At 42.7% G+C, this 12,839-nt stretch overlaps 1 protein-coding gene and 1 long non-coding RNA gene across 2 annotated transcripts in view; one reads left to right on the top strand and one right to left on the bottom strand.

Moving 5' to 3' along the window:
• The window catches only part of LAMC1 (laminin subunit gamma 1), a 46,873-nt gene extending 42,941 nt beyond the window's left edge, over window positions 1–3,932 (bottom strand). The window contains exon 1 of the mRNA XM_040446546.1: window positions 3,582–3,932. Within this exon, the coding sequence (XP_040302480.1) occupies window positions 3,582–3,917 (336 nt within the window). The 5' untranslated portion in view covers window positions 3,918–3,932. The remainder of the gene's footprint in view (window positions 1–3,581) is intronic.
• Window positions 3,933–6,133: 2,201 nt separating this feature from the next.
• Window positions 6,134–11,912, top strand: LOC121011825 (uncharacterized). Its single transcript, XR_005781785.1, has 2 exons — window positions 6,134–6,355; window positions 11,626–11,912. It is a non-coding gene; the product is annotated as an uncharacterized LOC121011825 (long non-coding RNA).
• Window positions 11,913–12,839: the final 927 nt, after the last annotated feature.

The raw sequence follows: 12,839 nt of genomic DNA, 5'->3' as shown, positions 1-12,839 counted from the left end.
ATCACCACCAAGATTCTAAGCCCCACAAGAGAAGGACTTACTGCTTTGTTTACTGCAGTCTCCCTGGTGCTTAGCATACAGTGGGTGCTCAAATACATAGGCTGAGCAAATGAACAAATCTGAAGAAACCACAACTGATCAAATTGGTAGGTGTACCATAATAACAGAGGACAAGAATGAAAGTTAAAGTTTTTCCCTAGGTTTTATGAGCTCTAAGCCCTTATAATAAATGCCCTTTCATTGAGCTAATTTTAGTCAGATGTTTACCTCTATGGTAGACTGTTATAATGATGATTCCAATGAATCATTCTGCCAGTGCCCACACCCTGCGCAGTCCCTTTCCACCCTGATTCTAGGCTGGGGCATGTGACTTGCTTTTGCCTAGGGGACATGAGCAAATGTGACAAACAGAAGTCTGATAAGCACTTGTGCACTGGGACTTACTCTCTTGGAACACTTCTGCCATCATGCGAGGAAGCCTAGTCTAGTCACCTTGAAGCTTTAAGGCCACAGGGAGAGACAAACTCAGTTCCCAGGTGACCTGCCATTGAGGGAGCTCAGGTCAATACGGAATCAGGAGAAATAATAAGTCATGGTCATTTAGAATTGTTAAGTTTTGGAGTAGCATATTATACATGACCGCCCAAAGATGCCACTTCCACGGAAAGTCCTATCGTGGGACCACACGTGGGCATCAACAGTGGAGACGCAACAAGCAAGTGCAGAGCAGCAGGCGTCTGTGTTTCCAGGAGGCTCCCCATGAGACTGGGAGGCACACCCCTGATTAAGGAGCACAGCTTAAACCATGCCAAACACCTGGCATACAGAGCAACATCGAGGCCTCATAAAAGCTAATCCCCGTGAAGCCTCCAAGTATAATTAGAAAGGAGAAGAGATGATGATTCCACCGCATGCAAACGTGGAGCTCCAATAACAACTCCCACTCATGGCCACAATGCTAGGAATCTTTTAGTCGTCTGTAATGTAAATAGCTAAACATATCTCTGTGTTTAATGCTTATTATCTCTCCTTTGAGCTTCATCTTTATAACAGCTTCCCTTGAATAAAAGCTTCTCAAGAGTTAGGTTTAAGTAATTTTTTTCACAATGGGCATCTTAAAAAGACCAGGCTCTGGAGCTAGCCTTTCTAGGTTTTGGATCCCATTTCTGCTACTTAAAACTGCAATTTGGGATCAGTTACTTTACCTCTCCTGATAAATAATGCCCATGCCTCATCTGTAAAATGAAGATAATAAAACTGTCTACCTGCCCCCCGCCCCAAGAAGGGAGGGGCACCTGCATGGCTCACTTGGTTGAGTGCCAAACTCTTGATTCTGGCTCAAGTCATGATCTTGCAGTTTCAGGAGTTCAAGCCCCATGTCAGGCTCTGTGCTAAGCATGGAGCCTGCTTTGAGATATTGTCTGTCTGTCTGTCTGTCTCTCTCTCTCTCTCTGTGTGTGTGTGTGTGTGTGTGTGTGTGTGTGTGTGTGTGTGTCTCCCCCTTCTCCCTCTGCCCCTCCCCTGCTCGTGCATACTCTCTTTCAAAAAATAATAAAAATTAAATAGAATTTTAAAAGTGTCTACATGTAGAGTTATTGTGAGGGTTAAATGAGTACATATAGCTAATATATCTCAAGGGCTCAGGACACTGCTTGGCACATTACAGCAAGTGTTGTAATAAAAGTTGACTATTATTATAAATCAGTATATGCTTAATAATATTCATATACAATGAAACCAGGAAGGGTCTCCTCTCCCATCTGGTAGATCACAGCTTCTGTGGAGAGGCACAGGAAGCAATGAGGAAAAAGGGTCATTATCAGCTAAAGTCAAATCAGCTAACCCTCCTTGGCAACTGGGTATGAAATCCAGACCTCTTACATTCAGAGACACATAATTAATGTTTTTGCATAATGACAGCAACTGACCAAATCGATTACAGATGCCCATAGCATTTTCACCACATTCAGTCTCATGAGTTCCTATGGCATAAAGAGTAGCAAACATCAGGGGTGCCTGACTGGATCAGTTGGTAGAGCATGTAACTCTTGATCTCAGGGTCATGAGTTCGAGCCCCACACTGGGAGTAGTACTTTAAAAAAGAGAGAGAGAGAGAGAGAGAGAGAGAGAGAGAGAGAGAGAAGCAAACAGAATCCCTACAGCTGGGGGAACCGCTTCAAGATAGGCTGACAAGGCATACAGTTAGCAAAGGTGCCATAAAATCACAGTCACATTATGTCACTGCTTTTTCCCGCTGACTATACCATTGTCTCTGCAGGACAGTAAAATAGAATAATCTGGATAGTAAGAAACTAAGCTAGCAAATGTTTGCTAGTTGATCAGCTTAAGACAATTGTAGATCACATCTGCCCTAGACATTCAGTCTTCTGTGTTTTCATCTATCAAAAGCAGTTAATTCTTCCTACTTATTTTGAATACATCTTATCACCATTGCAAGAAACACATTACTCAAAGGCCTTTGCAGACATACTCACTGCTCACCATAACCTCAGACTTTACCATGATCAAGATGTACAATCTCCCAGCAAACTACAGAAATATAATGGAAGGGAAGAATTGGACCCACAGAGAAAAAAATAGATTCTCATCTTTTGACACCATGCAAAACCATACAACCAATTTAGAAAGTCTCTGAATATAATAAATTTCAAAGAGAAAGCGTGAGAAGACACAAAAGCATGAAGCCCAGAAGAATGAGCGGACTCCCTACTTAGAAATCCCAACAGCTTTTCATAAAATGAACACAGCATTTGCAAACCCACATCCAGTCTTTGTCTCAGTCAATTAATACAGACTGTCCCCATTTAGATGTTAACTTCGGCCACATGACAGAAGCATCTCCAATTCTGTGTTACAGAAAGATTCCAAATTATGGCATATGAGGAATATGTGCACAGAATTTCCGAGAAAAAGGACAGCTTTAATTCTTTCTGTGCTTAAATGGGGAAAAGTTTCTATCTTGATGTTCAGGCACTATACCATGTGTACCTAAATTTATATCTTGTCACAAACACCAGTACCTTTAGAAGTTTTTATGACTGACAACAGAGCCAGACAGACCCAGTCCAAATTTCCCTGCACGGTTACAAAGAAGGACGGCGTTCTCAGATATTGCTCCAATTGTTCCCCCTTGCAAACACTAAAAAATACTTTTCCTTTTGTCAAATCAGAGAAGAGATAAGAAAGGATGCAAAAATAATGGGTAGATTCAAATACTCTCTTCAAAAGGTCAGAAGCAAAATGTTTGCACTGTGAGTAAAGAGCCAAGTTAAAACTGTTCGGCTTTCAAGATTTCTAGAAGCTGTAGCCCAGAAATCACTGGTGCGTGCACAGAGATAGAAGAACATCATTTGGGAAGCAGGAACAAAACGATTCTTCCCATACTGAGCATCTACAGGAGAGCAGGATAAAATCCACCTGTCCGTCCTGCTGGGGTAGATTCCACACCCACCCCCTCCCTCTTTAGTGGGACCAAAGGCCCCCATACAATCCATCTTCCTGCATCCCGAAGGTACATGGAACAACTAACCGGAGGCAAAGCTAACTTCTGGATGCATTACCTGCAGCACCGGACTATTGTCGAAGTTGTAGGCACTCGGCCTTCCTTCTAGGGTTGAAAAGGCCACATTGCCTCCAGTCAGAGGGGAAATATCACTGAATTCATCTGTGCACAAGGCCTGCTGCTCATCTCCTCCTGTCCTGATGAAGCCGCGGTTTGCCTTCGAGTAGGTGTTCTCGCAGGAGCCGCTGTAATACTGGTAAGGAATCCAGGGCCCATCTTCCCGTGTGCGCTTATAAATGGCGAAGCTCTCCGGGCGGCTGGTGTGGAACTTGAGGCGCACGTATGTGATGTCAAAAGCTTTTCCTGTGAGACAAACAAGACGTTCAAAAGTCATACATAGGAAGCAAAGAAATTCCCTCTCTTCCCAGTTTGCTTTGGAACTTGACGAAGAGAGAACACAAACTGCCCTGTGCACCCTGGACCAAGATGGTTCCAGAACACACGACACATTGGCTGTGTCCATTAGGCAATTGGAAACCTGGAAATAGTGGGCGTTTTCCCTGAGAAATGACAAGTTATAGTTGGGTTCATAAGTTGGCTCATAAAAGCTTGTTTAGGACATGCATTGTTGAAATTTTGTTTGCCATGAAAAATGGTAGCACTGTACTTCTATCAAACAAAAGCAAAATTGAATTAAAAAGTACATTTATTCTTAATGCTGGTGCTTCACCATAAACAATTTAATTAAAAAAAAACAGAAAAGAAAATTTTTGCTGACTTTCTAGATCAGTATTCTGGAAACTTTCAAGGTATTTAAAAACTCACTCTATTAATTATAATGTTACTTCTTGATGCAGGAGGACTATCTTCAGCACTATTCTTCCACTTATCTACCAAGTTAAGACAGGGATTTGAGAAAGAGAAAAGGACAGTGATTAAGAGATGGGGCAGGGAGTAGAAAAGGAAGAAAAAAAAATTCCTCTAGCAGCTGAACAAAGAGAAAAAAAGGGAGAGAGAGAAAAGGAGAATGGGAGTTTAAAGAACTTGTTTGAATATGTTCAAAGGAGAATATGCAAGATCTGAGCAGGGAAAGTCGGCAAAAGGGAGGAACTGGGCTGCTGTCTCTCTGGAGGAAGAGCCACCGGTCAGACAGCTCCCTGTGGCAGCCAGGGTGTGGTCTGATGGCTGGGACACCTTGGTTGCCAGCCAGTGTGCCTTCAGGTGGTTCAAAAAGACAATGTGCAACTGTTTTTAATCGCCTTTCATTCACAAATTGGGTCTTTCTCTGACAATGTTTATCCTCTGCAACTTCCATGCTATAGTGAAGATTACAGACTGGCCAACAAGTATTTATTGGGCACAACTACATGTTCAGTCCTACACTATACACTTTGGGGCACAGAATGTGTTAGACATAAAAGGTCCTTGCACTCAAAGACCTTACAGTCTTTCCTCCCCAAGTGGATTAACTCCACAGGAAGAACCAGCTCGGTCCTCTCCTACAAAGCTCACAGAGGAGGAACTCCTGCACACTCTCAGAAGTATTGAGGAGAGACTTCTGCCATCCTCTTACTTCCATGTACCTGCTCATCCTCAGGGGACGAGTGATGGTCACGTGTGGCCTGGAATCTCCTCAGCTCACTCTCCAGCTGCCTGCCTAAGGTCCTCTCCTGGACTCCTCAATGCAAGGCAGTGTGTCTGCCTCTGTGCCAGGGAGGCCTGCTGTTGTCCTACTACTAGATGCGGGACTAAGTGGGTGAGTTCAAGTGGGCTGGAGAGGAGGGGACGGGGGGGGGGGAGAGCAGAAAGCCCATGTAAGTCATGTGTCCAGGCTGTATTCTTTAGTCCAGTATTATCTACAATAAACTAATATGATGAGCCATATCTAACTATTTCTTAGGCAGTCTAGATCTTAAAAGAGAAGTTTAATTAACTGTCCCCCATATACACGAAACGCACATACAATTTTGAACACAAAGGTGTGTGGCATGATGGAGAGAACGCAGGACTGGGCATTATGAGACCTGAGCTCAGGTCCTGGCTCCTTCAATGACTAGCTGTGTGATTTCTGTTCCACCATTTTCTCCTGTGCAAAAATGAAGGTGATGACTCCTGAGCCATTTACCTCAAAGTGTTGTTGAAAGGACAAACTAAGATCTTACGTATACTTGGTTAACTGTAAAACTCTATACAAATATAAGGCATTATTATAATGGAGTTTAGAAAAAAAAAAATCCTGAATTAGGATCCTGAATATGTTCACATGTAAAGGTCTGACTGGGCCAGGGACTACCTCGTATAGTTGCTAAAGAGTAGGACACAAATCTGCATCTTCTCCCTAAGATGCAGTACTACATTTTGCTGGACACAGGTTATGAAAATTCAGTTTGCAACTGTCTTGTTAAAAGAATGAAAATTTAACCTCTATCTCTGCTGTATCAAAACTGTTATGGTGTGTTCCCTTTGAATGAGGGCGTGGATTTTTAATATAGTATCTATGGCATGCCAGAGATGATCTAAGACATTCTGGAATGGTAAAACAATTGAGTTCTCTTCAGGACAGGTGGTCTGGGATGCTCAAAGGCTTACTCACTAACCTGTGGATTACAGATTACCCTTGCTGTTTCTACTCTCTCTGTCTCCATTTCTGACATCTCATTGTTCTTTAACAACCCAACCTGCAGGAGACTGGATCAAAGGAGAGAAGATAAAATGGAGCTGGGTATGTTGTGTTCCAGACTAAAATCTGCATCACAGAGCCACACTCTGAAAGAAATGGGCTTCTGTGGTCCCTCTCACTGCTGCCACAGACATAGCACTGGGCGGCAGAAGGTGAGTAAGCAACAATGCTACTAGCATTAAACTTTGAAGCAAACTAGTTCACTGGTGCCGGCCGCACTCACTGAGCCTTGTTTTCGGAGCTGCCTTTTTCCTTCTGACCCACGGCCACAGCTGGAAGAGAAAAAGGGCTCTGCGGCAACCGGTAAAGGAGGCTCACACATGCCACATGACAAGACGGCCACGTACACTGCCCTCCGAATTAGAGTCAGTCCGGTGGTGGAGGCAGACCACTGCAATTCCCCTGTGATGAGTGCTTTGACAGGACAAGTGCACAAAGTTCTGGGAGCATGGAGGAAAGTCACCTAACCTGGACTTGCAGGGTCAAAAAACATTTTCTAGAGGAAGTAACATCAACATCCAGGACCTGAGGAATGTAGAGGAATTACCCAAGCAAACAGGGATCAGTGGTCGAGGCAAATGAAACAGCATGTAAGAAAGCCCAGAGAACACAGAGGAGTGATCACTGAGAATCAGAGTTGTGTAACACAGCGAGAACTGGAGAGAGTGGCTAGAGATGGACTCACCAGGAAGGACAGCAGGCCAGGCCTGAGGCCATGTTAAAGAGCAACTTCAACCTAAGGGCAATGGTGAGCTGCTGAAGGATTTGCACCAGGAAATACATGATCAGATTTGACTTTTATAAAGATCACTCTGGCCACTGGGTAGAGATTAGGTTGGAAGGGACAGGATTAAAAGTAGGGAGAATAGTTAAGAAGATGTGGCAATAATCCTGGAGAGATGACGGTGGCTGAACTAAAAATAGGGGCAGCCGGAATGGAAAGAAATGAGTGGATTTGGGTGAGATGGAGGAAGCAGACCGCAGTAGTAACTTGGTGACCAATGGAGAGTAAGAGGGAGCAGGAGCCACCTCTGAAAGCCTCCTCTTCTTTTACTCTGTTGACATGTTGTTTCACTGTCAAAGCTTCTTTTCCAGAAATAAGGTAGAAGGATTACAGAGCCACCCACTGAAATAGAGGACAGGGGAGGTTAAGCAGGACTGGAGGCAGCGGTAGAGGGCAGGATGGGGACATGAGTTCAATTCTGGATGCACTAGTTTTGAGGTGTCTGTGGGTCATCTAAACAAGAGGAAATGTCTAGTACGAAGTTGGATGTGAGTGGTCTGAAAGCCCAAGAGAGATGTCTGAGTCAGATATATAGATTAGCATGTAGATGGATGGTGAAGGTTGGGTATGGTTGAGACCAATGAAGCAAGTGTGCTGAGTGAGAAGAGAGTTGACTTTTGAGATCACTCTCAGGAGCATCAACATTTAAAGCACAGAAAGCAGATGGTAGGACTACAGAGGAGGCTGTGAGGCCAGAGAGGGAGACAAGTAAGAGCATCAATATCATGGAAGCCAAGAAGGTTTGAGGAAGAATAATCACTGGTATTAAAATATGCTAAGAGAGTCATGTAAGACAATGACTGAGATGTCCATTGGCTTCAAGCTACAAACAGGTCACTGCTGTACTTAGAGCAGTCCTGTGGGCAGGGTGGGTGGGATTGAAGATGAATGGCAGATAAAAGGTAGGATGGAAGATACAACGAGTGTAGTCACCTGCTATAACATTTGGCAAGGTGGGGGGCAGAGAATGAGGAGAAGGGGATGGAATGTAGGGTCAAGGAAGATTTTTCTTTCCTTTTTGTTTTTTTAGATAGGAGATATGAGGTTGTATTATATGCTATTGTGGTCGAGTCAGCTGACAGGGAAAGACTGAATGTGGAAACAAGGCTGGGAAATAAGAATGGGATTCTGTGCTAATGAGAGAACTGGCTCCATACAGGAGAAAACCCGTACCCTTACTTTCTATGTGGGAGCAAATGCAAATGACTGAGGAGGTTTTAAGGAATGCAAGTTGAAAGAGTTCTGATGACTTTATTTTTTCTGTGCAGTGAAAATCACAGGTACTTCTTAAGGGGTTGAGAGCAAAGCCAGTGGGAATATCTGAAGAGAGGGTAGAGACTTCATAAGAGCCACTGTAGAGACCACAGAGAAAGTGGACTAGAGGAAAAGAATCCTTGCTGGGCAGAAACAGGGCTGCCAAGAACAGGGTACAGACTTTGCACAGATATCTCTGTGTGGGTGCAGTTTTCTACAGCCACTTCATACCCCTTTTATGGATAAGAAAAGGGGACTGAAATTACATCAAGGATTTGGAATCTAATCTGAATAAATAGGGAAGCAAATACAGAAAAGGGAGAAGAGTCAAGGCCTGAGTTATCTATCCACAATTACCTGTAGTCATGGATAATCAAAAACTGGGAAACTAAGGAGCTGGCTTTTATTCCATTAAACAGCTGCAGTCAAGACCTGTCATGGACAGTCGCTCTCCTTCTCTCTTTCTTCCTCATCATACCTCCCTACTCTTTATCTATCCATCCTACTCGTTTCACAGTGGACAAAATGAAAAGATCTAGTTAAATGGTAGATAAATAGGACACAGGACCAGGTCTCCTGATTTCTAGTCCAATGATAGCTTCTCTACTATTTTTACACTGTGGGAGCATATAAAAGTAGGCAGTATGACTTTAAGGTAAAGAGGCCAAGCCAAACAATTAAGAAAATCAGTAAGTAGACGTCTGGAAAGTATTCCAGCAACTATACAACTAGAACATCCCCCCTCCTCCCCTCAACTCACCTCACGTTCATGCACATGAAGACTAACCATAGATATACACACCCTCAAGAAAATATTTAGCTTCTGAATGTTCTACTGCGTTCCCCCCTCCCCCTTACACATTCCTTCCATAAACAAAAAGACTCAAGTACAGATGTTTAGAATGAGGCACACAAAATTAACTATTACTTCCTGCTCTGATTCCTACAGTTCACGCTGGCTGAGGGAACGAGAGAAGGGGAGGCGGGGGGGGGGGGGGGGCAGTGTCTGAACAATGAGAATTCAGCCTTTGTTCACGCAGGGCCAAGCCAAGGAATTCTGCTTAGGCCTCCTACGTGGTTAAGTATTTCTAATCTTTCTGAGTAGGGGAGAAACCCTTCCTGTCTTAGAATTGGATTCAAGTACTGACTGCTGGGGAACATAAATGCCTCTCTGTTATGTGCAGCTCAGAAGAATTCCATGAGGATCTTGTGAAACAGCCCCCTTTACAGTGAGGTAATGAACGACAATGGCTATACAGAATTTTCCAGAACTTGAAAATGCCCTTCCACGGCCTGAATTCAACGAAGAGAACCGGTTCATTCTAAAGTATCAAATCAGGAGTCACTGATTCACTATTGTTCTTACGTGCTAACCGCTTAGAGTCAGAAAGTGACTGTTCTCCTTGAAGTCAAACTGGACGTTTGGAGTACACAACTTCAGTAAGGTTGTGGTGCATAAAGGCAATTAGAGATGGCAGACGCTCAGGCTACTAAATGGGATTCTCCAAACAGTTAACACAAACAGGAGGTCACAGAAGGCAACTATTTGAAAACGTTTTCATTTCTGTTAGTATAACTGCTGGCTGAAATAAGAGTTCCCAGGACAACGTGTACAGCTGCGGACCAGCTGTTATTGTTCCACCTCGGCAGACAGATTGTGCAAATACGGCCTGGCCCGTCAAGATGACCCAGGGCCAAGTGAATGCTGAATGTGGGATCCTCAAGTGGACACAGATGGGTGATCAGAAAGCATAAAGGGGAACAATCACACACAGAATGTGTGGAGGTGAGATGGTGCACGGAGTTCATGCCAACCACTAGAAAACTCAGGCTGAACCACCCGTTGAAAGGCTAGTTTCTATGGCCTGAAACTCATCCTCAAAATAGGTGATTTTTAAAAACTTATTAGCCCACTTCTTTCCCTTAAATTTTGGTGCTCCTTTTTCATCCCCCTCTCTTGTAAATCAGCTAAATGCCAACAGTGCAAGGGACAACTCTGTGCGAGGCATATCTAAATCAGCACAACTTACAGTCGAGGAAGAGTAACCTTCATAGCTTTGACAAACAGTCATTTTAAATTGAATTTATTGAAGCGAATGCAATGGAATTTACAATTTGAGGAAAGCATCCCTATTAAATGAATAAACAAAAGGCTTCAACAGTGCAAACTTCCTGAATACACGCAATGAGCACTTCCTATCACACATGTGCCACTGTCCCGACAGAGGCATGCTCAGATTAGTGGTGCTGGGCCATGAAGAGTTTCAATCCCAAATATACAAAGCAGGCAGATAAAGGAGCAGAGAAGATAATCATTTTAGAATTCTTTTAAAAGCTAAAACTCTGTACCAAAGGCTATTTCTAAAAGTAATGCTGTGGCTATAACAATGGAGCTAAGGGGAAAACAGAAGTTTTGAAGCTGATTGGCATGATCTGGGGAAGACAAACCCATAATCTCTTAGGGAAACTAGATGTTTCCATAAAGTACCAATTTAAAGTTTAAGCCAAAGAAGACAGTTCCACTCTCTCCCTACCACTCCCCCCACAAACTACTGGTAACTTGGTGCTATTGCTGAATAAGACCGAGGCACCAACCTAGTACAGCAGTCCTCAAAAAGTAAAATCTTGCTGCTTGTATTACCCAACTGCAATACCCGAAAAATGCCATATACGTTTTAGCAAATTAAAGGGTCAAAAGTGATTTGGCTTAACACACTAATTAAATATGAGATCATCAGACAGCCAATGTGTGAACAGAGAGGACTCTTAACACTAGAATATCAAATAGTCTTGGACGGTACTTTCAAATAGGTGCAAATTATTATTGGAGGTCACAGATATTTTCTATCATCTAGACGTACAACAAATTTATCCTCACTTATATATCCTTATCATTTTAGTTTAAACCTTCACCAAAAGAAACAAAACTGCCAAGTAAAATTGCACTCCAAGAACTGGGCATATGCTTTATTAACCCAAACCTCATGTTTATAAGACTCAGTACCGACTCTAATTCAGGCTAGTGGGTCACAAGCATGCCTGAAATCCTTGAGCCAAGCTAAAGGAATGAAGCCAGCATTTACTCCCACTCAGCCAAGCTGAGGCAAAAAATCCACTCAGCTGAACAATAGAGTTCTAACTATTAGGAAATGACTGACATGTGGAATTTAATGTAGTTACATAAAGAAAATAAAGAAGTTAATTATAACACTAAGGAAACAGAAATAAAGAGGCAATGAAATATAAGCAGCCTGAAGTTAAAAAAGTCTAATTATTAAGATATGAAAAAGAAAAAGGACACCATAGTTTTATGGGAGGCTATTTCTTGTTCTTTGACATCCATGCACTATTAAGAATTGACTAATTTTTGTCTTTTATCAACAGAAGAATAAAGAATGGTAAAAGAATAGTGAGAAAATCTAAGGGGGAAAAGATTCTCATATACAATTACGATGATGCAATAACAGACTAAGATCGACTCTGATAAACCCTCCACTCCCCAAAGTCACAGAAAGTTGACCGTGTACTTTTATTTATTTAACAACTATTTGCTAGGTGAGTTTAAGTGAAAGTCCATCAAGCTATTTAGAATACTCAATCCTTCATTTTGCTACAATGCCTTTTACTTTCTAGTTTAATTCATAATAAACCTGGCCCTGTCTTTCCCTACATACTATTTGTATCTGTCCTCAAAAGAAGAAACAACTACAAATACTGCAAAATATGTTAAATTCCAAAATATCTTTCTCAGTTTTCACAATTGCTTAATTTCTTGCCACAGCCACCCATTAGGTCAAGGATCAGAGCCAAACTGCTCTTGATAATTCCAAGTCCAAATTCTTCCATTCATTCAACAAATATTTACTAGGCACATATTGTGGCACTGTTCTAAGTATAGGACTAGAGCAGAAAGTAAGACAGACAAGGTCCCAAACTTGTAGGGCTGACAGCACAGTAGGGAGTGAAGTAGGTAAGGGATAGATAACAATCACAAATCAAAACAAAAACGTAATGCATTACATGATAAATGACACAGTGAAGAACAAGGTGGAAATCATGGAGGAGAAGTGCCATTTAATACACTGTCACCAGAGATGGCCTCACTGACCTGGATAAGGTGACATTTGAGGAGAACGAAGAAGTGAAACAGACCTCTGGGAGACAGCATTCTAGGAAAACCAAATGCGAATACCCCTGAGGCAGGAGAATCCTGGCAAGTTCTGGGGAATGGTGAGGAGGCCAGTGGGACTGAAGTAAGAGTGGAAAAGAAGGAAAGTGTGGGGGATGAGGTCAGAGAAACTGACGGGAAGGAGGGATTGCCAATCATGTACGCCTTGTAGGCCACTGTAAGACTTGGGCTTCTACTTTGAATGATACGAAAACCCTCTGGAGGATCTTGTCCAAGGGAGTTACATGACCTGACTGGTATTTTAGAAGGATCATTCTGGTTGCTTTACTGACAAAAAAAACTATAAAGGGGACCACAGAGAGACAAGCAGGCTAATGAGGGGCTTTCTGCACAAGGCACAAGATAATGGTAGGTTGGTCCAGGCTGGGATCAGTGAGCGGTGATCACATTCTGGCCACATTTTGAGGCT

This window comes from Herpailurus yagouaroundi, unplaced genomic scaffold, assembly GCF_014898765.1.
Source record: "Herpailurus yagouaroundi ecotype Mexico unplaced genomic scaffold, PumYag 195, whole genome shotgun sequence".
Taxonomy (NCBI): Eukaryota; Metazoa; Chordata; class Mammalia; order Carnivora; family Felidae; genus Herpailurus; species Herpailurus yagouaroundi.
This window is presented reverse-complemented; position numbering and strand designations above follow the sequence as displayed.